At 40.6% G+C, this 24,379-nt stretch overlaps 1 protein-coding gene across 2 annotated transcripts in view; it reads left to right on the forward strand.

Annotated features, from left to right (window-relative positions):
- The window catches only part of LOC122790848 (adenylate kinase isoenzyme 5-like), a 1,153,343-nt gene that overhangs the window by 361,444 nt on the left and 767,520 nt on the right, over positions 1 to 24,379 (forward strand). For both annotated transcript variants that reach the window (XM_044058488.1, XM_044058489.1), the window contains exon 5: positions 97 to 288. In XM_044058488.1, the coding sequence (XP_043914423.1) occupies positions 97 to 288 (192 nt within the window). The remainder of the gene's footprint in view (positions 1 to 96; positions 289 to 24,379) is intronic.

Here is a 24,379-nt window from a genome sequence, read left to right on the forward strand (position 1 = left end):
TGCTGATTCTGGTATGCCTGGACAGGATTTGCAGATTTGTCTCATTTTTGGCAGAATCGCCTCTTGACTTCCTTGTGTTTTATTTTTATGCACCAGATTGGATCTCCAGATTTAGTAGTGTTGCTAGTGTGTTCAAGCCAAAAACTACGGCAGCGCCTGGAGAAGCGAGCAGCTCAACAGGGCCGTCCTGATGACAATGCCCATGCTATTGAACGACGTTTGGAGAACTTCAAACAAAACATTACACTGATCTTGAAATACTATCAAGAAAAGGGAGTTATTGTACGGGTAAGGATCTTCTTGATTTAATCAGAAAATAGCATTGTTTCAAAGTATTAAGTTCATTTTTCATATCAGGAGATTCAAAAGAATATCATAGCATTTGAACTCTTTTATTTTGGTTGTGATTTCAGTAGTCTTTCCATTTTTTTTTATTATGGAGGGGTTTCATTTGATTTTTCAAAGCTGTACTTTGTTCTGTGTATTCGAAATGAATGTTTGAGTATTTTGATTTATTTTTGATGACCTGGAAAATCGTTTTGTTTGTTGAAAGAACTGTTTTATGATTGCCAAATGATTTTTAAAAACTTGAGGAAACATCATGGCCAGGTTTATCACGCTGCAGCTGCTTGACCTTTCACTGCATTGTGTCTTGTGTGTCTGTGCTTTAGCTTTGGCCATTCATTTCAGTTAACAGCTGACATTATTCACTTTAGTAGTGACAGAGCTCTTACGTTTAATCAGATAGTGGTCTACCGCATAACATATAGGGTTTAATTACCATTTTTAACAGAAATTCTCTAATGCAGGTTGTATTTTCAGGGGTCAGAAAATAGGTGGTTGTGTTATTTTGTGGTATGTTATAGTGATAGCCATGTGGGAGAATCTGTATGTGGATGTAATTGTTGTCCAGCACTCCATTTTAAAAACAAAAGCATCACAAAGTATATAGTTTTTTAGAGTAGTTTTCATTATAAGAAACAATTAAGTCCAAGTCAAAATGCCATTTACTTGCTAATCTTTTGTGAGGCTTTATATAGAATATGGAGTTTTATAACTTTACTTTCCCATGTCATTTACATATCTTCTTTCAGCTATCCGTGGTGCTTTGTCCATGCTGCTGTTGCCTCAACTCTCCCCCCTATCTCCTGAGCTGTGGTCACAGGCTTAACCCATCTTATGTTGACTGCTAGCTGCCCCATGTTTCTACTCGAAGAGGGAGAGTCACAGCGTGTTTAAAACAGGTGTAAAGCAGAGCATCCTTTTTTGTGTGATGTGTGGTAGAAGTGAGACCTGCTATCATGCCAGTCTTCATCCACCTGCCAGCACTATGCTTGGCTTGTGTAGCCTTCTTGTCACAGGTCCTCAAGGGAGTCACACTACAGTAATCCTAGCCTCTTCATCTACCCACCAATGACGATCAGCCCTTCTGATGTTGTACTTTGCCATTTCTAGCAGTCCTGTGTTGGCCAAAGTCCATTAACGTGTTATGAATTTAGGTGTCATAGTTGCTGATATTTGAGCACTACGGAGGTGGACACATTTGTAATTGTATAAATCTCTGGTAATAATGAATACTCCATATCAGTGATCCTACACTATGTTGTATCATGTGGTGTGTGAGACACTGTATAGGAGTACATCAAAACAAAATATATAAACAAAAAGACCTACAGGGGAAACATTTAACAGGTATCTGTAGAAGGAACTTCTGGAAGCTGAAACATACAATTGAAAACAATCTGCACAACAATTATTTTTTGCAGAATTTGGCTGCTCTGCAAAGGACTGAGTGAAGTGGCACGTTGAAGGGAGGTTGTAAATGTGTCTAGGCTAAATCTGTCATATGGACAGTTTAATGAGATCAGTAGGGTTTGAATGTAAGTACAGTAGATGTCTCCTGACAGTTCTTTTGTTTACCAACTGGGATATTGGTTCACTGAAGTGTACTTAGTAAAGCGCTTCGTGGAATTTCTTCATGCCTAGAGGTTTGAGCTTACTTAATGCATCAAAGTAATTTGCTAAGTAATACTCAGTTTGTAGTGTAGAGTGACATGAAGCTTAGTTAAAATGTTCATTAACATTAGTTTGGATCAACATGTTTTCATGCCATGCAAGACTGAGAGAAATTTCCTGAATTCCTGTTTAGTTAAAATACATCGTATGTTGGTTCTCACATTCCTTTGCATGGTAAGATTTCTTTTGGCGATTCCAGAATGCAAAAACAACCTAGTAAAGTCTATATTAGGTTTTGCTTAGTTTCAGGTGTCATTGGAGTAAAATGAACAATGTAGTTATCCAGAACCAGAGTTTAAGAAAATAAATCCCTATTTCAGCACATTCTGTAGTTCAAAGTAGTGCTATTTGTAGTTTGTCAAAAAGTGTTTGAAGGTATTTCCACTTAGATTAAAAAAGATCCTTTGGGGAATTTCTTGATGGTATGGGCATATTAAAGAGCATTGTTCTGAGTTAATGTCCACTGTGGTCACTTAATTATTACATCATATTTATGTTGAATTATATCACAAGAATGAGCCAGCAGAGACAGGAGATTGTGTCTGCTTAATATGTCTGCATGGTCAGTTACATAAAGACGTCAAGTGACACGCTCGAGGTGACATGAGAAATCAGTGGCTCTGACGGTATTTGTACCTCAGGTTATTGTGATTATCTGGATTTTGGATTTGTAATAAGTTTACACAGTAGTGATCTGTGAATTTCCACTGCCATTCTTTTTCCAGGCACTGCTAATAAAGCTGTGTGTTGTAAGGGTAAGACTTTGTGTTTTGTGTGCACATACTTGAGCTTTTGCAGGAAAAGCTGTAGTCCCAGTGCATCTTGGCTCTGCCTATGTTTACAACTGTAAACAAACCTCATATTTCATCAAAGATTGTTTGCTTCCTTGCCCCAACCATATTCTGGAGTGTACCCTATTTAGGCAAATGGTACAATACTAAAAAGGAGTGGTAAGTTATAAGTTAGCGGTGAGACCTTACTTAGGCTGTCGGTCAAATATATGAGCAGAATCACCTTTGAAAGGTCATATGAATGGTGAAGATTGCTTGAGGGTAGGGGGTTACTAATGATTTAGAGGCTGCAGCAATTAATGTGTTAGCAGGCACTGAAGATAACTGATGTGTATACCCTGGAAACAAGAGAATATGAATAATGCTATTGGTCTGTAGGGCTTATGTTTTCTTTCTCCTTTCTTTGCTTACACTTTAATATCATTCTGCTGAGTTTCCTTTACTTAATAAACACTGACTGTTATCTATCATCCAGGGACTTAAAAAAAAAAACTGGCAAAATATCCCAGCACCCCCAAGTTAATTATAGCATTTAACTCTTTTAGTACTGGTTTACCATTTTCTTATTCTGGTTTGCGTGCTTCTTCCTGAAACATTTTTTACTCCTCATTTTTGTCATTTTCCCCAAACATGTATACATAAACATTTATTACACTTCTAATTCTTGTTTCTATACTAGTTGTCCTTTCATAATCTATAACATTGCACATTTCTCTCTGTTTGTGCTACTTGCCTTCTTAAGAAAGGCAACCCTTAATTGCTCAGCTTATAATTCTCTGCATTTTTTATTTCCTCTATTTATATAACCACTCTTCATTACTTGTAACCTATTTGTTTCTAAAAATCAATACATTTCACATTCTGCTTATATTTCTTCTTTCTTTCTCCCATCACTTATAATCTGAATCTTAAAAACTTGCCACCAGTAACTCCATTGTTTAAACCTGGACCTCTTGTTTTCTTTATCTAATAGTGTCCAACCAGCTTTATGATCAGAAAATCATGCCTACTTACCCAGTCGACAAAAGTAAGTAAATAAATAAGGTGTCTTAGCCATGTTTTGTACATGTTTGCTTTGAGGGCTGTAAGTACAATCCTGAGGTGTAAGCATTTAAGTGCAATTACAGGGAAATATGTAGCAAGTCCAAAGTCCAAAATGGTTGTTGTTTCATCCAAAGGACACTGATCTTGAAGTTAGTATATAGAAGTAGCAGGGTTGGAGTGAAGGAGAACATTCCCCCACCTCAGAATACACTTTTTGTGTGTGACAATGAATTTCAAACATCACTGTTATTTTGCTAGGATTACACTTAATAGTTTTGGGACTTGCAGTAGTGAGTCTGAATTTCCAGTAGGTAATTGATTTGTATTTGCAAGCAAGCTAACTTTTGCTTTCAAGTATTGTAGGCTTGATATGTTTTCCTCACTTGAACTTAATTCACCAGAAAGAGATCAACTTTTTGTTAATGCTTTCTAACATCCCTAGGAAGAACCAGAAATAGTTCTAGTGTTAGTCTGTTGAGTACACATAACCCCATTTGTGGTACTCCTTACCACAAGAAACCAGTTTGCTGGATTCACAGAGTTACAATTTATTATTTAATAAGTGGTTTGCTAAGAAATGGTGCTGCAACTGTAATTCAGGAGAACTCTGATGAATGACTGAGTTTGATTTGTTAGCTCTTACATGTGCTGTAGAAGCATGTTAATGAATTACATTCAGCCACTGGGGATGCACAAGCCAGTGCATTTGGATAAATGAGGAGGCAGGAAGGGCATCCGCCAAATTGTACATGCAGACAAAGTACACATATATACCGAACGGTCGAGGCCGGTTAACAACCGCCACCAGTACTGTTGGCCAACAGGGTGCTGGTGGAAAAGGAGGAGAAGAGGCGGAAGTCATGGCCAAAGGCAGGTAAAGGCTAGGACTGTGATAGTGAGGGTTGGAACTTTGAATGTTGGTAGTATGACTGGTATAGGGAGAGAGCTAGCTGATATGATGGACCGAAGGAAGATTGGTATATTGTGTGTGCAAGAGACCAGATGGAAGGGGAACAAGGCTAGGTGTATTGGAGGCAGGTTCAAATTGTTTTATCATGGTGTGGATGGGAGGAGAAATGGAGTAGGCATTATCCTGAAGGAACAGTATGCTAAGAGTGTTTTGGAGGTGAAAAGAGTGTTGGATAGAGTGATGTTTATGAAGCTGGAAATTCATGGTGTAATGATGAATGTTGTTAGTGCATATGCTCCACAAGTTGGGTTTGCGATGGATGAGAAAGAAAAATTTTGGAGTGAGTTGGATGAAGTGGTGATGACTGTACCCAAGGGTGAGAGACTGGTGATTGGAGCAGATTTCAATGAGCATGTTGATGAAGGGAACAGAGGGGATGAGAAAGTGATGGGTAGGTATGGTGTTAAGCAAAGGAATGCAGAAGGTCAAATGGTAGTGGATTTTGCGAAAAGGATGGACATGGCTGTGTTGAATATGTATTTTAATAAGAGGGAGGAGCATAGGGTGACATAAAAGAGTGGAGGAAGATGCACACAGGTGGATTATATCTTATGTAGAAGGGCCAGTCTGAAGGAGATTGGAGACTGTAAAGTGGTGGTAGGGGAAAGTGTAGTTAGGCAGCATAGGATGGTGGTTTGTAGGATGACATTGGTGATCAAGAAGAAAAGGATGAGTGTGAGGGCAGCACCAAGGATCAAATGGTGGAAATTGAAAAATGGTAATTGTGAGGTGATGTTCAGGGAAGAGTTAAGACAGGCACTGGATAGCTGGGTAACTACAACAGAGCTAGTAAGAGAGATGGCTAGAAAGGTGCTTGGTGTGACATCTGGAATGAGGAAGGAGGACAAGGAGACCTGGTGGTGGAATGAAGTAGTACAGGAGAGTATACAGAGAAAGAGGTTGGCGAAGAAGAAGTGGGATTGTCAAAGAGGTGGAGAAAGTAGACAAGAGTATAAGGAGATGAGGTGCATAGCAAAGAGAGAGGTGGCGAAGGCTAAGGATAAGGCGTATGATGAGTTCTATAAAAGGTTGGACACTAAGGAGGGAGAAAAGGACCTGTACCAACTGGCTAGACAGAGGGACTGAGCTAGTAAAAGATGTGCAGCAGGTAAGGGTGATAAAGGATAATGAGGGAAACATACTCACAAGTGAGGAGAGTGTGTTGAGCAGATGGAAAGAGTACTTTGAGGGGTTGATGAATGAGAGGAAGAGAAGGTTGGATGATGTGCAGATAGTGAATCATGAAGTGCAGTGGATTAGCAAGGAGGAAGTAAGGATAGCTATGAAGAGGATGAAGAACGGAAAGGCTGTTGGTCCAGATGACATACCTGTGGAAGCATGGAGGTGTTTAGGTGAAATGGCAGTGGAGTTTTTAACTAGATTGTTTAATGAAATCTTGGAAAGTGAGGGGATGCCTGAGGAATGGAGAAAAAGTGTTTTGGTACCGATTTTTAAGAATAAGGGTGATGTGCAGAGCTGTAGTAACTACACAGGGATTAAATTGATCAGTCACAGCATGAAGTTATGGGAAAGAGTAGTGGAAGCTAGGTTAAGAAGGGAGGTGATGATTAGTGATCGGTTTCATGCCAGGAAAGAGCACTACAGATGCGATGTTTGCTTTGAGAGTGTTGATGGAGAAGTACAGAGAATGTCAGAAGGAGTTGCATTGCGTCTCTGTGGATTTAGAGAAAGCATATGACAGGGTGCCTAGAGAGGAGTTGTAGTATTGTATGAGGAAGTCGGGAGTATCAGAGAAGTAAGTAAGAGTGATACAGGATATGTACGAGGGTAGTGTGACAGTTTAAGATGGAGGTGGGATTACATCAAGGTTCAGCTCTGAGCCCTTTCTTATTTATAATGGTGATGGACAGGCTGACAGACGAGATCAGACAGGAGTCCCCTTGGGCAATGATGTTTGCAGATGACATTATGATTTGTAGTGACAGTAGGGAACAGGTGGAGGTGACCCTGGAGAGGTGGAGATAAGCTCTAGAGAGAAGAGGAATGAAGGTCAGCAGGACTAAGACAGAATGTGTGTGTGAATGAGAGGGAGGATAGAGGAATGGTGAGGATGCAGGGAGTAGTGGTGGTGAAGGTGGATGAGTTTAAATCCTTGGGATAAACAGTTCAGAGTAATGGTGAGTCTGGATGAGAGGTGAAGAAGAGAGTACAGGCAGGATGGAGTGGGTGGAGAAGTGTCAGGAGTGATTTGTGACTGACTAGTACCAGTAAGAGTGAAAGGGAAGGTCTACAAGAGGGTAGTGAGACCAGCTATGTTATATGGGTTGGAGACAGTGGCATTGTCAAAAAGGCAGGAGTCAGAGCTTGATGTGGCAGAGTTGAAGATGTTAAGATTTGCACTGGTTGTGACGAGGATGGACAGGATTAGGAATAAGTATATTAGTGGTCAGCCCAAGTTGGAAGGTTTGGAGACAAAGCCAAAGAGGCAAGATTATGTTGGTTTGGACATGTACTGAGGAGGGATGCAGAGTATATTGGGAAAAAAGATGCTAAGGATGAAGCTGCCAGGTTACAGGAAAAGAGGAAGGCCTAAGATAAGGTTTACGGATGTGGTGAGAGAGGACATGCAGGTGGTTGGTGTGACAGAGCAAGATGCAGAGGACAGGAAGAAATGGAAACAGTTGATCTGCTGTGGTGACCCCTGACGGGAGCAGCCGAAAAAAGATGAAGTAATGATTAAACATGTTGTGTACCCTTGCCTTCTGCTGCACAGTAAATACTCTTTATTTGTCCTGGTGCTTTAATTGTATATTAAAAATAACTGTGTTATTGCATGCTTTGACTTTTCAGCATCACAGTATTTTGGAAGTACAAAAGGCCTGAGCAGTTCATCCCAAGTTATTTTTCTCTTTGTTGTTGTATTGAAAATGTGCCTGGCCTATTCAGACAGTCTGGTTAGAAGAATAGAACTGAACAAATATATGAAATAAAAGTTGTTCGTAGGTTAATTTATGGTGCAGTATAAATTAATATCTTATTTAATAATGAATGGCTAACACAATGTAACCTATCATTTCCTTTCTTTGAACACTCACTTTATGAGACCAGGCTACTGAAAAGTTAGAATTATGTCTGAATGAGAATTGATGCATTTTTGTAAAAAATGATCTGGTAGGGTCCATCCTTGGTCTGTAGGAAGATTCCCAAGTTTCTATACCCCCTTTTCTCTATGCCATAATCCACCTCACTAGCTTCATCCTCCAGATCTTTGTTGCAAGGCTTCACTCATTGTTCTTCTGAAGACACCAGGCTCTATGACATGTATATATATATATATATATATATATATATATATATATATATATATATATATATATTCAGAATGCTCTAAGTTGGGGTTATTGTTTCCTTTTAGGAATTTATTCAAGTCTTAAGAGAACTCTTATTTCTTACTTATTTCTTCAGTTGGGAGTCTTTTGTAGGGAGTATTTTTTATCTCCCTCAGGCCCTTCCCTCTCACTGGCCTCTTCATATTTCCTTTCTTAATTTTAGATCTTAGAAAGACCAAGAGTCCTCCTTCGTTACTGGAAATAATTTTTTTGTATGTGTATTTTTGCTCCTTTTAAAGAACTTTTCTCCCACTGTAACATTTCTGTTCTAGTCAGCTTCCTCATTACTCACCATTTTGGTGCTGAATGAAATCTCATACTACTACTTTATGAATTTCTCTCACTTGCTGTTGCTTCATTCTGCCTGTCACATCTGAAAGTCTTTGCTAAGGATAATCAACACAGTGATGTACATGTTAGTTTTTTAATTATTCACATCCTCTGAGGTCATAAAGTTATTCAGGCTCAAAATATACAGTTCTGACTCCCTGCTGAGATATAAAGCTGCATCATTTGCCTTCTGTGGGGTCATACATGTGTTGAGCCTTTTTTTTTATTCAAAAGGTGAATAAACCTAACAACCACAGAAGTTAGCTTAACCAATTAGCTGAGCTTTGCAAGCTATGGTATACGATGATCTGCCTGACTCAGGGTATATGGACAGGACAACAAACTCCCAAATGTCACTTAAAAAAGCTATGTTATCTCCATTATTTCTTTAGCCTTTTTGCAAGAAGTTTTCATAAAAGGTATAACAAGTAAGGAAACAAGTTTATTAGTCATTGCAAAAAAAAAGTCACTGGCATTTTTACCGAAGATTCTCAAACTTGATAGTATTTCTCACTGCTTCCATTCTGTGTGAATGGGACTGTATTGCAACACAGAGTATGGCACTGTAATCTCATTACTGTTGCCATCACAGTGCATTATGGGCAATGAGTAGCTTTCTCAGAAAACAATATCACATCAACATATCTTATCCTACAAGGACATTCAGACTTAAAAACAATAGTATTAGATATTTAGTATGTGCTAATACGTTTGGATTGTGTAGAATTTCATGCTGAGATAATAATCAAAACAACATATATGAGGTCATATCAGACTAGAGAGAGCCACAATATTCCATTGTGTGTGTGTGTTTGTTTAAAAACATCAAGAAGTTCAGGCCAATTCTAAAACTAAGTGGCCTTAACATGTTATCTCCAAACATACCTTCCATATGCTCTGTAGTCAGACAGTCCTCCTGTATTTACAAAGGAGATTAGGTGTGCTCTTTAAAGCTTTAAGATACTTATCTGCACAAAAAGATCCATAATCAGTATCAGAGGTTCCTGCACTTCACAAAAAGTAATTTCCAGTTCCGGATGCTTCCATTTGGTATCAACTGAGTCACCAAATACATGCCCATTGTGGTAACTCACTGTTGTCTGCGGGGAACCAAAATGTGTCTCTACCTTGGATGTCTGTCTCCTCTTTGCAGCTTATAAAGTTTATTCTTTTCTGATTAGGAAGTCGTGAACTTCTCCTTCAGTCCCACTTGTAGCTATATGAACACCTAGTGTTTATAGTTTGCTAGTTGGACACATTGATCTACAAGTCCAGGATCTCCGCAAAGAGAGTTCAGGTTTTGATCTCCAGCATTTCCATTCTTCTGGAAGGTCTTGCAGTGTCACTTCTTCAGAGTCTAAAAATACTGGGCCTCATGGCAGCAGTAGCAGGCCCATGATTCCTTTTTTTTATGCATCATATTATAGTTCTTCTTTGGATCCTGTTATGAACTCCAACAAATCTGGTTCCTTCTTTTGCTGCCTCATCTTCTGGAGAAAACATTTTTTTCTGACGCTAACCAAGATCTTGTCGTCTCATCCATCAGGCATGTCTCTGTTGAACATTCATTGCTCCGCTCAGTTCTCAGTTTGATGTCTTCATTTCCAGAGATTGCTTGTGATCCTTCTCTTTTGGAGAGAGATGTTTCCAATATTTCTTCTTCCAAGAATCCCAGTACAAGGAAAGCATAAAGTGGGCTTTTTTTTTTTTTGGCTTTGGCCTTCAGGCATGCTGGCATTTTTTATTAGGGTTTCCTTTATCAAAATCCATTTGGCTGCCATTTCCAATTTTCACGTGGACCAAGATGCTTCCTTCTTAGTTTTGTTGGACAGGTATAAGGCCTTCTTGAAGGACACATCCTTCTTCATGAATTTACTTTGTTTTGGAAAGGCTAACTATGGCTTAAGTTTGTTTCCTGATTCTTACCTTTGTCAGGAAGATTTTTGAGCATCATGCATTGCCTACTGGATCTTATTGCCTAGTCTTCTAAAAAACATGGTCTTCCTTTAATTAAATCCTTCCTTCTTACTGAAGATGGCTTCAGTCAGGTTGTTCATTCATCAGTATTTTTTCCCAGTGTGCTGACTGTGGCGAAAATATGCTTTGATCTCTCTAAGTTCTGATATTATTTATACATGACAAAAATCTGTAATCTGTCAGAAAGCCTCAGATCTGGGGAAAGGAGTTAGTCTGGTACATTATGAGAAAGAAATGTAGGGATGCAGTGGCTTGGAAAAGTTTAAGACTCCTGAATGATTATGTTTCCTGTGTTCTTGGTCCTGGAAGTTAGTGCTGATGACCCCACTCTTACATATCTGTTATTGTGGTGAGTGTTTAACTTATGTCTGTAAAACTTTAGGCAGTAATTGCTTTATTATTCTGTCTTACAGAAAGATAAACACGCACCCTAAAGAATGCAAATCCACTTGTGAGAACTAATTTGTAGCTATTCTTTGTTTTGTAGATTGTGTCTTAAGTTCCATCATGAAAAATGTACAAAAAACCTTTGCTTTGATAAAGCAGACTGTCATTAACAATGGGATACTGCCAGTTACAGTGAGATAAGTGTTACCTTGTAATGCATATACTTCTGTTTCGTATGCCTATTCATTTCTATTTCTGCTGATCAAACCTGAAAAATGAAGTAGCATCATTGAACATTAGTCTTATAAATGTTATTCTTTAAAAGGTATGTCATACAAGATATTTTAATTTACTGCCTTTCTGTTCCACACTGCTGACTTACGTAATGTTCTTTTCTAATACATTGAGAATACAATATCCAGTCCTTCAAAAAGTGGAAACTGAACAAGCTAATTGTGAGGGAAGCTAGTTTTAGCATTGTGATGTATTTTTCCTGTCTGCTAGCAAAAAGAGGAACCGTGTGTCAGCCACAATATGCTATTTGTGGAGATCCCAGCTACTGTAACCATACAGCTAAGCAGCCAGGAAATATCTCTGAATGTATGCTAGCTATACCCCAAACAAATAAAATGACTAATTCAAAAAACTAAAAAAATTACAGGCTAAATAGCAACAAAATAAAAAAAGGAGAGAGAAAATATGTATAAATAATTTCATTTTCTTTATTTTGTAGAGTAAGCATATACACAAAAAGGGAAACTGGGGAAACTGTACTCTTTTGTGAAACACCTGATAACATACAATAACAAGTTACAGACACAAGAATCATACAATCTTATGGACTGTCTGCAACACCACAGACTAGAAAGGAGCACAGCTCACAGTAATCCACTTCATGTGAAAGTTTTAACTGTGAATCATAAAAACACAGTGTGTACGGGACACTGCTTTAACACACGTGACAGTTGCCGGTAAGAGACTTCATATCCTATTACAAATGCACTTTGGATACTGAAACGAGATTTTAAGAATAACAACTGACTGACTGACTACATAGCAGTATAGCTGTGCTTCCCAACCATGAATTTTCACAATGTAGTATAGTGCACATACGACTGAGTCCTGGGTTTTGAGTCCTGGCCTGTGCTTGCTTGATTTGAAATTCTGAGCAAGTTAATGAGACCATTGTTTTAGGGTCTTCCCTGAAAAGGGGCTTGCATATAGGATTGTCATCATCATCATCAACCTGTTTTTTCCCTATTTTCTACATGGGGCTGGGGTGTTGTTACCACGTCTCAGTTTAGTGCCATTCTCTTCTACCGTCTTCAACAGTCATGGCTCACTGCCACAGGTCATCTGTCATGCAGTTCATCCATCTATGGACATCCTTGTTTCCTCTTACCTTGTTCCTGTCCTTCCCACATTATCTTCACTCAATAGTCTTCTGCTTTCCTGCACATGTGACCAAACTGCTGAAACCTGTTCTCGCTGACCTTCTGTGCAACTGGGGCTACTATGAATTCTGCTCTTGAGTCCTCATTTCTTATCTGCCCCCAGTGTGCATCCTACTAGCCATCTTTGGCACTTCCTCTCCATCCCTCAAACTTCTACTACTGCTTTGCCTTAACTTCCTGAGTTTTTGGTGCCTTACATAAGCACTGGTCACATCACTGTTTTGTGCACCTTACTTTTCAGATTCTCTGACATTCTTCTCTCACACATTACCCTTGACACTTTGTGCCAGTCGGATGTAGTTTCCCTGATTCTAACTTTCATCTTCAGACTTCCCTTCTCATCTGTTTCCACCACCCAGGTACCTGAATCTGTTTTCCCTTATATCTCACTTTTCATCATCTTCTGTAATTTTCCCCGTTTGCGGAGATAACAACTGCCTGTTCTGTATTCAGTTTCATCCCGTGTATCTTCAGTTTTCCATTCTAGTCCACTTTTATTTGCTGAAGTTCCCACTCAGAGTTGGCTTCCTGTGCCACATCCTTTGTATACAGTTACTTTGTTAGTCTACCATGTCCAACCTGTCTCTTATGTAGTCCATCACCAGTATGAACATCAGTGGAGTCAGAGCTGAACCCTGATGCACACCCAGTCCCACTTGGAGTCCCTCTGTGAGTTTGAAAACTGTAATTGTGTCACTGGGTACTTCTATATAGCCTACAGTTAATTCTGGCAAAATCTGGGCTTTCAACCCATCACAGGAACTGCACCAATCAGCTTTCTAAGTCTTCTCCACTGACTGTCTCAGTGCAAATATTATGTTGGTTGTACTGCATTATGATCTTGAATGCAGGCTACTTCCCTCCCATCCTACTCTGCATATTTGTGCATCATTCACCCTGTCTGGCACTCATTTGCAGTGTGAGTGAAGTTGTCCTTCTCAGACTTGTGATTGTCTCCCTGGTTCTTGCACGTGCGCACACACACACACACACACACACACACACACACACACACACACACACACACACACACACACACACACACACTAGAATGCTTACTCTCCAGGCATCTGGGATGTGCCTTTCTCTCCATGCTGTCACGAGAACCCACAGATGCCATTTCTCCCTAACTAAACCAACAGCTTGGTCATATCTGCCATGATTTCATCTATGTGCTGCTTTCCCTGACTTCCTTTTCTTTAGTGCCATTCTTGCTTCTTCTACAGTGGGTTCTTCTTCCTCTTTCGTTATAGGCTGTGCATGGAGCAGTACCATTTCTGTGGGTTTTCTTCATTCAGAATCTTCCATGTCCCTTTGTCTCCTGGTCTGGTGAGCAGCCTTTTGGTGGTATTCATTCTGAATTGTGCCTGAAGACTAGCTTCATTATCGTTCTGTCTTTACTTCACAATCTGCTGTCTGTCAAGTCACTATCCAGAAGCCAGTAGAGTTTCTCTGACATCTTGTTTTTTGCCAGTGCAACTGCTGTTTTAGCCTCTTGTTAGCCAAATAGTATTCCTTCTAAGCCTGGTCCACATTTCCTATCTCCCACTTCTTCCTGTACCTCTTTTTTGTTTTTTAAATCTTCCTAGACTTCTGCATTCTATCGCCAGTTTTCCTTACTAATTCCACACCTAGCTCAGCTGTTTATCTATTCTATAGTCTTTTATGCATACTGTTCTGAGACACTGCTATTTTTTTTCATCACCACCTTGTTGATCATCTTCTAGAGACCTGAGTATTTACTTGAACTTCTGTACATTTGCTTCAGTTAACGTTTGGATTTTCAGCCTAGTCTTTGTTGACCTTAGAGCCTTCTATGCCCAGTGCTTGCATGTGATTGTAGCCACCAGTTGTTTATACTGGGGTCAAACATTTTCAGTGGAGATTATTGTGCAGTGTCGGATTTTATTTACCAACTGTACTGAGTCTGGCTGTATCTAGTAGATCCTACATCTGCAGCTGAATTCACTATTTTTATCTCAGTGCCTTTTCCTTACTAGGAGGAAGTGTTCCTGAGTTGCAGTGGCCACTCTTGTAAGTGAACCTGTGACTGTCTGTCTTGTTGAACCATGTGTTGACCACCATCATGCTATTTGCCAAATGAAGTCAAGAATGGCCTTTCCTTCTTTATTGCTGTTGCACCATCATGTGTGGATACAGCCTTCCGGTCCTGTTCTGTCTTTCCCAATAAGAGCATTCAAGATCCTGTTATCAACACCTACTGTACTGAGTCTGGCTGTATCTAGTAGATCCTACATCTGCAGCTGAATTCACTATTTTTCTTGCCATCACAGCCCTGCTGTGGGGCATAGGCTGAGATTATAAACACTACTGATACTGGAGTCTGATAGTCATGAGCAAGTCACTAATTCTGTCAACACCCCTCACTCTCTCTATTTGTAATTTGTCCTCCCCATGAGTAGTAGACTCTGGTACCCAAACCAAGTAACTTTACTGCACTGCCCTTCCACCCTGTCTCCTGGATATATAGAATGTCCAGTTTTCTCCTTACCATTATGGTGTCTATTTCCAAGCTGCATCCTGTCAGTGAACCTGTATTCAATGAAGCAATTCTTTGTTCATTTTTGGCAAATTGGAGAAAATAAAATCAGCTTGTGGTCATCAGCACTGTCACAAGTAAACCAGCCTGAGCAGCTGAACACCAGCCCACCAGTAACTTAATGAGCTATGGCTGCTGGGCTTTATGGCAGGCAAACACTAGCCAATAGGGCCAGTTAGACCCCTCACAGCATTAGCATGGGCTTGTGCTGCAAATACCCATGTATATTTTTTTGTCATTAAACAGTGTGAGCAAATCATCATTTTACACTGCTGAGTGGCTATCCCTGACGCAACATATTCTGTGACTTTTGGCTTACTTTGTAGAGAAGACTGTGCACCGCAGTTGGTCTATACAACTCCTACCCCAAAAGGCACCACCTAATGGTCTCTGCTGCTGCCCACAACTGCATTTGATTTTGGGTGCACTCTGTTGGCGTACCTCTGATGCTAAAATGGGAAGGCAAGGCATGAACCCAGTAACGTCTGTCCTTTGTGTGAAAACACACAGGATGTTTTTAGGAGGTGGATGTAATCACACACAGACACAGGGAGAACATACAAACTCCCTCAGACAATGACTGTATTGAACCCCATACCTTTTGTCCGTCAGGCAAAGATTTTAGCCACTATACCAACCTGTTACATACTGCTTCTATTCTGTATCTCATCTGATTAAAATGAATATAAAAAAGCAGGAATGTCAGTTCTTTCCACGGGTCGGACATTGGCTGTTCTTCTACACTTCGGATGCTGGTATACCTTCAGACTGAAGACTTTTTAAGGAAGTGAAGAATGAAATGATTATTTCATTATGATGAGGGTTCAGCTAATTTAAGAAACAGGCAAGAGAACAAGCATGAGGCCATGATGTCCTTTCAAAGCATTTTTTCAAAATAACCTGCCTGTATGTCAGCCTATTAAATTCTGAAGTGCCCCAAAAACTGCATATAACCGTTGTACTGTGGAACCTTTACACTGACTAGAGAATTTCTTGTAAAAGTTAATGAAGTAGAAGTATGTCGTTCTCCCTTTAAGTATTCTTTTTGTTCAGATGTTGCAGAAACTCGGGTAAAGGGGGCTACGTTTACTCCCTTGGAAGAGGTTGTGTGACTTCAGAATGAGAACATACTTGAGAGACATAGACTCTACCCAGGTCATACAGGGAGGCTTAAACCCTCAAATAAGGATTTAAAACTTTAAAGGATGAATGCCATTCTACAGTGCTTTTTCTTTAGGCACTGCTAGGTTCCACATGCTATAGCCTGAGTCTCAGCACCCTTGGTGTAATTAAACTGCCAAAGAACCAAGAAACACTTCATTTCTGTCTGTCTAGTACAGGTATTCCTGATCTGAGAGGTTATATAGAACACAGGAAAATCATTAATTACTAGATGATTAAAAAGTTTTATTAAATAATTATTCTTAGAAAAGTCAGTTATAAAACTGCAGAGAAGGCAACATTGATCTGTGGCAGCATGTATCCAAATATTTGGGAGGTACGGAATTCTAAATGCTGCAAATAATGGGATGGGAAAGTAAGAAGGATCCAGCATACATATAAAATTCTTGGAACATGTTTCTTTGTGGAGATATCTTGGAATTGCAGTTGAAATGATGCAGTAGGCAAGTGGAGGCCATGAAAAATGAGCCCATTTCTTCACTGTATACAGTGTCTGATAGCCGATAACTGCTGTGCCATTTTGCCAGCTATGCAAGGTATTGTATATAAGCAGTCCATTAGCAACAATGGGGTTATAATGAAAGAAATACAAATTAACAAAGTATTAGTGAAAGGAGCACAATATCAGTAATCCTGGATTCAGTGCACCTGTTGAAGAAGGGCTCTTCTTCTTTTCCAAGTGTGATGCCTAAAGCGTAAGGATCGCTGCTGCAGTATAACTCATTAGCCATGGAAAATAGCCACAGGTGGATAGTCCCCCTTGTAGCATGACTTCTGCAGCTTTGGGACATCAGCATGTCAGAGCTGAACTTGTCACCAAACTTAAGACGGCATGATGGCTGGCACAAAACAGCAGCCTACGTTTTCAGTTTTTTACTACATGAAGCAACCAGTATTCAGTGTGTCTTTCTACAGAGCCTTTCAGGCAGCTTCCTTGAAATAAGTACCAATTGTGTGAGCTGTTATTCTAAATCTGTGTTGTATGTTGATTTGTTTTGTTTTTTTGCATTTGACAGTTAGTGCTTATTTGGTGGAGATATTTTACAGAAGCCTGTGGTGTCTCTATTAAAGCTTACCAACAGGTGCACCAGTGGAAGATAAATTCATCTTGACACACACAAAGGCACCTGTCAGTTGCCCTATCCTTGTCCAGTGTGGTGAGTGGCAAGTCTGCATGCCTAACAACTGAGTCACCAGTCACTAACACATTTCTATTGGAAGTTGCTTAGAGTTTTTATCACAAGCTAGTATACCATTATTTGATTGGGAGAAGCTTTGTTGTTGGTGAGTTGTTATAAGTATGGATAGAGCAGGTGAGTTGAGGAACTCCTGCTGAGACCTGATCTTACAAGCTGTAGGAGGATTTGGCAAGGACTTTTATATCTTCAGTCTATGACATTTTAGTGTGTTCAGTTTGAGAATGCAGTAGTGATTGACATGAGGGTGTGACTGTTTGACGCTCACTGCATACTATTCATGAAACAGATGCCTACATATTAACTTAGTAGTTACACGTCTCACAGGCAGAAATTTCTGTGTTTTAGTCACTTGTATGGTATAGAGGGATAAAGCCCTGACTATGGCCCAGCCACTCCAGGTTAAATTAGCATTTTTAGTGACTGATAGAGTGGCAGGGAGGGGATGGGTGTTGCCAACTCCGGTTGGAGGATGCTTGTTGATATGCTTCCTAAGGGTGGTGTGATCCAAAGAGGAGAGATGCCATTGGATGTAAAAACAAGCATGGTGAGTAGGGAAAGGACATGGGTAGGTCATTAAATGCACCCCCCCCCAGAAAGAAGCGCAGATCAGTAGAGCCCCCAGGACACCATCAGGATTCACAGCCAGCCCCAGCAAAAATGGAGTAAGCCCAGAAGGTTGAAGAGTAGCAGGTAGCCAGGCCAGTAACAGTGAGGTCTGAGGGGACCAAAAAAAAAGAGAGAGAGAAATTTCTGTGTTTAGTAGGAGTATATTAACAATGAGCATAATGCAGTTACTGCACTGCTGCTGGATATCAAGTGCTAGGATGCTGGTGATGGAAGGGTAACAAGTTTTCTGGTCCTCCATATTGTCTAGTATTTTAAGAGTTATCTGGCTAAGTGCACACGGAAGCTAAGGGAGGGCTGTGGCAAGTACTGTGTTTGACTACTTTGAGTGGTGTCAGAGTGCCACACAATGTGTAATGCTGTAAGCCCAGCTAGAGGCAAATCAGAGAAGCCAAGTTAAGATAAGCATAAGCTAATGTTGCCCTTGGTACAGTAAAGCAGCTGTCAACCAGGGGAACAATCGGTGTTGTAGGAGAATGGATTAAGGGGGAGAAATGAAGATGCATTCACTACCCACTATTAAGCAACAACTACAGTGATGCTGCTTGGAAAGCAGGTCAGCACTTGGTCTTGCTATAAAAAGCAATTAAAAATAATAACAGAACAAAAAAAATCCCAAACTAACCAGCAAACAACTTTGGAAAAACCAATGGTACTTAGACCTTCTCTCACAGGAAAGTACAGTTGTTTAAAATCTTACAATAATGGTAGATGTCCTTGCCTTCACTGCTGAAGTATTCTTAACATATGGGATTCCCTGCCATGGAGCAGTGACATCTGGCAAGTCTACCAAAGACTCCTGTTGCTTTAAAGGTATGCCGAATGTCACCCAAATGCTCCTTGCATAGCATATGGTATAAAGGCAGCGTTCAGGCGTACCATAGTCAGAACTGATTGCCCCAGTAAGAACACCAGTCCAAGGAACTCAAGGGATAATCTGTACATCCAGGAAGACAAAGGACAAGGTGGGAGGAGGGAGGGAGTGAATACTGCAACAGTGAAGGCAAGGACATCTACCATTATGGTAAGCTTTTACACAACTGTACTATGTCCTTACATTCACTACTGGAGTATTCTTAACATATGAGGGAGTGCCAAAGCTCAAGAGGAAGCTAGGGAGAGGGAAGGAGCAGAAGAGTCCCCTAAAAAGCAATGAAGAACAGCACTAGCAAAACCAGCCCTAGCTCTAGAGATACATTACAACCTGTACTTGGTAAAGGTATGCACAGAAGTCCAGCTAGCTGCTTCAGGAATAAAATTAGTATCTAAGCACTTAGAAAAAGCACCAGAAGAAGCCACAGCTGTAGTAGAAAAGCCTTGACTGAAGAGGGAAGGCTCTTTCCATGAAAAATGTAACAAAAAGAAATAGCCTTAGAAAACCAAGAAGAAATAGTTTGCTTGGCTACAGCAAGTCCCAAAGATCTAGGAAGAAAAGAAACAAATAACTGATCAGAGTTTCTAATAGCCTTAGTCATATTCAAATAAACCTTGAGTTACCTATGCATGTCCAAAGCATGCAGCACCCTCTCACTGTCATTTTTCAGAGAGGTGAAAAAATTAGGCAGACTATTAGACTGATTAAGTGATGGCTCATTAACCACCTTAGGCATAAAAGGGTTAGTGTGCAAGGACACACTGTCCTCATGAAAGATCAAAACAGGGCAAGCTGTAAGCCTGTAACTCAGACACCCATCTCGCAGAAGTAAGCGCTAACAAAGGAACAGTCTTCCAGGAAGAATGTTGCAAGGAAGCTGAAGCAGCAGGCTCAAAATGAGCCTGAGTCAACTTATCTAAAACAAAATCAAGATTACAGGGAGGAGGAACAGGCTTCCTGGTAGATCTAATATTAAGGACACCTTTAAGAAATTGTTTCACCTCAAACCTAGACTCTAATGGAGGAGAAAAAGGCAGACAACAGAGATAGCTGATAAGTGGGCCTTAATAGGAGAATAGACCAAATCAGCATTGGGCAACTCACACAAATAAGAGCGAGACAAAGGAACATCCACAGTAAGTGGGTCCAGGTTACAACAGAGGCAACAAATAGAAAACCTCTTCCATTTGGATAAATAGGATTTCCTAGTAGTAGGTTTCTTGGCCTCCTGCAGGACTTACAGCATGTCCTCAGAAAAAAGGTTAATGAGGAATCAAAATCCTATCACCCACAGTGTAAGTTGAAGCATGGACAGGTAGGGATGGATGAGAGAACCCTTGTCTTGTGAGAGTAGATCCACACTGTGAGGTATCTTGTGATGATTTCCCTGAGTAAATGCCGAAGAAGAGGGAACCAGTGCAAAAAGGAAGTCACCAACAATATTTTGGAAACATCCTGTTGAATTTTGTACAGGAGAGGAAGGGAATGCATAAAGGAACATCCCCTACCACGAAAGTGAGAGGGTGTCCACCTTCCATACCAGAGGACCTGGAACTCTGGCACAAAACAGAGGAAGATATCTGTTCAGAGGGGAGACAGAAAGATCCACTCGAGGAGTACCCCACTGGTGTATAATGTCCGGAAACACATCCTTGTGAAGCATCAATTCATGGGACTGAGTTAAGGACCTGCTCAGAGTGTCTCGGGGATATAAACTGCCTGAAGAGTCGCTTGATACTTGACAACAAGATCCCATACCAGAAGTGCCAACTGGCAAAGGAGATAAGATCTTGTTCCTCCCTGTTTGTTGATATACCACATCACAGCACATTGATGTGCTCCTTCTGCTGATGAAGCGACCACACCCCCTGACTTTTAGGGATCCAAATGTCACCTTCTATCCCATGTCTGAATTGCCTGTGAACAATTCCTGAGAGGGAAGAGGGGGATGAAAAGGGATCCCTGGATTCAGAAACACTTGCTGAATCCATCAATGAGGTACTTGTCTGAGACAAGGAAGAAAAGGAACTGCAAAGTCCAGAGGATGTGAATGTTGAAGCCACACTGACTTTAGAAACCACTGAAACTTTCTCATGTAAAGTTTGGCTAGAGGGGGCATTGGAATGATGGATGCCATGAAACTAAGAGTTCTCAGAAACTCCCTGGCTGTAATGGAAGCTAGGGGAAGAAGAGTGTGAAAGAAAGAAATGAGAGTTAAGACCTTTGGAGGGGACAAGGAAGCCAACATTGGCACTGCCTGAATTTTGCAATCCAGAAAAACATGATCTTGATAAGGAGTCAGAGAAGACTTTTTGAAATTTATAGTGAACAATAGAATCTAAAGAAGGGAAATGGCAGAATGAAGATATTGCAAAATGGTCTCGGAAGAAGGATGCCTGAATCAGCAGATTGTCCAAGTAAGGAACTATTTGGATTCCTTGAAGCCTGCAAAAAGCAATCCAAGGAGCAAGGCATTTGGTGAACAGCAGTAGAAAGGGCAATGCAGAAATGCAAGAACTTCTGAAAAGAGGATGGATTGGAATATGGAGATAAGCATTTATTTATTTACTTTTTAGACATTTGTTAACCAGGTTGGTCCAACTGAGCTAAAGCCCATTTTCAGTGGAGACCTGAAGCGAAAAGCTCAAAAAAAAAAAATATATATATATATATATACATGACACGGGAAAATCCAAGAGTAGAGAATTTTTTAGTTCTTTTTTTTTTTTTTTAACTACTGGAGTGTGTAATGCTTCTAATGTTGACAGGGAGTTTGTTCCAAATGTGAGATATTTAACATTTGTATAATACTTTACCAAGTGTTTTATTGGGTTTGTATACCAGTAGAAGATGTTGGTCTGTGCTATGGAGTGGGTGAGAAGGGGTGTAGAATGACATAAGATTAGATAGGTAGGAGCAGGCTGAGGGTTTGTTGAGTAAGAAGTGTGTTATGTGGAATTGGGAAAGTTGAAGTTGATGGTGGAATTCGAGCCTCCTTGAGATCCAGTGACACCATATTGGCCTGAGAGAACAAGAGAGGAATTAGAATCTGAAGGGCCAACATATGAAAGGAAGGCACTTTTAGAAAAACATTTAGATGAGAGAGGTCTAGAAGAGGTCTCCAAGTGCCCTCTTTCCTGGGCACTAGAAACAGTCTGAAGTAGAACCCTTTTGCCCTTTGGGACACAGGCACCTCTTGAATAGTACTCTCAAGAGATTTTAAAGAACCTCTGGGAAAAAGGGAAATTGCTTCCGAGGAGGCTGAGGAATGCCCATAAAAGGAGGACGGGATTTTCACACCATGAAGTACCTCTGATGAATGATTGACAGAACCCAAGAATCCTAAGTGATCTGAAGATGAACAGGAAGAGAAAGAGGAATGTGGCTGGTAAGAGATGGACAGTGATACACCACCTGGTTTATCTGGAAAGGAAGGCTTCAGAGCCTGTTTGCCACTCTGCTTACCTTCAGTAGAAGGGTGGGATTGCCTATGAACAAAGGCAGGCTCAGCAGGGTAGTTTCTCTAAAAATTAGACACAAGAATATCAAACGCATGTTACACATGTTTAAGCTCCTGAAAGGCCTTACTCTTATCCCAAAGGGACTTAAACCAGCAGCAGCTTTTCCAAACAAAAACTTAGAATCCAGAGGAGCATCCATCGACTTAGCCTTAATATCATCAGTTAGAGGCTGAAGCCTAAGTCAAGAATACCTCCTCAACACTGAACAAAAAACAGCAGCCCAAGAAGAGGCATCTGCCACATTATAGCTACATTTAATACAACGATGCAGGATGTGAGAGGAAGTCCCTAGCAAGGAAAGAAACAGAAGGTTTACTCTCAGAAGGTGGAAAATCAGAAGTAAGTTGAATGGCCTGAGACAGAAGAGCCAACACATACCTAGACATTTGGGTCTTATAATTAATAGCCCTAAAAGTTAGGGTAACAGAAGTGTAAACTTTCTTACCCAACCTTTCCATAGCTCCACTGTCCTTCCTAGAAGGTAATAACTTGGGCGAAGGAAGCAACCGAGAAGGCCTACCAGAGGCTACAGACACTACAGAGGGGACAGGAGGGGTCTATATCAGCTCGTCAAAATCTTCTTACATTGAACTGCTATTCATCAAACTGACATAATCGAACTTCCCTTCATCGAATGTTCAAATCAGTGAATGTTTTTCCTGGGTAAGGAAACTAGTTGGCCAACATATAGACATTTACCCTTTTCTCCACTATAATGCAATCTTGGAGTTGATATAAGTTGGGGGGCTGGGAGGGCATGAGCCCCCCAGTTTGTTGGGTTTAATTTAATGAGTTTGTGTGTCTGTTGGTGTGCTGGCCAACTAGTTTGCTTACCTGGGATAAATGTTCATTGATTTGAACATTCGATGAAGGGAAGTTGGATGATGTCAGTTCTATGAATAGCAGTTCGATGTAAGTAGATTTTGAAGAAGTAATAAAGACCTGTCAGCAGCAAAACATGTATATAAAAAAGAACAATCCTCAGGCACCCAATAAAACCTCTCAGGTTTCTGGGTAGTAGGGTCAGAGAATCAAGCACATGACAGGCATTGGAAAAAGCATCCAGCAAAGCAGCTAAAACAGGAGTAGCAGCCACAGTCTTAGGAGATTCCATCTGCAGCAACTCATACTACCTCGTATGGATATCAGAGACCTGAGCACAGCCCCACTTCAAAAATCCATCATCCTAGAGAGTGTGTCCCCAAAGAAAGTTTCCTCAAAAGGAACATCAGGACTAATAGATTCCTCCTCCTCAAACACATAGTCCAAAGGAGAAAGAATTTTAGTAGAATAAGTCAAAGGATTTGTCATCAGAATCCAACTGATCCTCAGAAGAATCCTGTTCTCTAGGCCTTTTAAGGGAAGTAGAGGACCAAGGAGGATAAGGAGCCAACCCCTTGAGGAGGCCTTAAGGACATTAAAGCAGTAAATAACTCCTGAGTAAAAGCCTGCCAGTCACTTTGTGGATCCCTAGGAGCAGAAGAAACATGTTTAAGTTTCTCCTCCTTTTTAAGAGATCGTCCCCTCCTAAATCTGAGAAGGCTCAGACCCAGGACAGCAGTCAAGAACCATAGTAGGAACTTCTTCCCCAACTAAAAATGGAGGAACTCCACTGGGCCCCTCAGAAAATATCAGCCGTGGTTCCCCCTGAATGTCTGAGATGGACACCTGTAAAGCCTCTTCAGACATGCTGCCAGCCAGATCCCCATCAGCTTCCAACACAGTTGTGGACAGAAATCCAACAACACAGCCAGGCAAGCCTCTGGGTTTGTAACCACTTCAGGAGAAATGCCTGGCAGAGGATGGACAGCGGAAGATTCTAGTCATACCTTTTTCATCTTCTTCCATAATGGCTGACCCTCGGGGCAGGAGCTTCCATTGTATCTTTAGTGAGAAGCTTAAAGATGCTGGTTCTCATGATACAAGGAAAGGGAAGAAAGTCTAACGCGAAGGGTTTTCAGGATGAACACCTGACAAATTGAACAATATGTATGGTCATGAGAAACTCCTAGATAAAAAAAGACACATCATGGCGATCTTTATGGGAAATCTGTCTCCCACGCTGGCATTTACCCTTCCTGGATGACATTAACCCAAAGG

The sequence above is a fragment of the Protopterus annectens genome, chromosome 16.part0 (genome assembly GCF_019279795.1).
Source record: "Protopterus annectens isolate FY-2018-M chromosome 16.part0, PAN1.0, whole genome shotgun sequence".
NCBI lineage: Eukaryota > Metazoa > Chordata > Ceratodontiformes > Protopteridae > Protopterus > Protopterus annectens.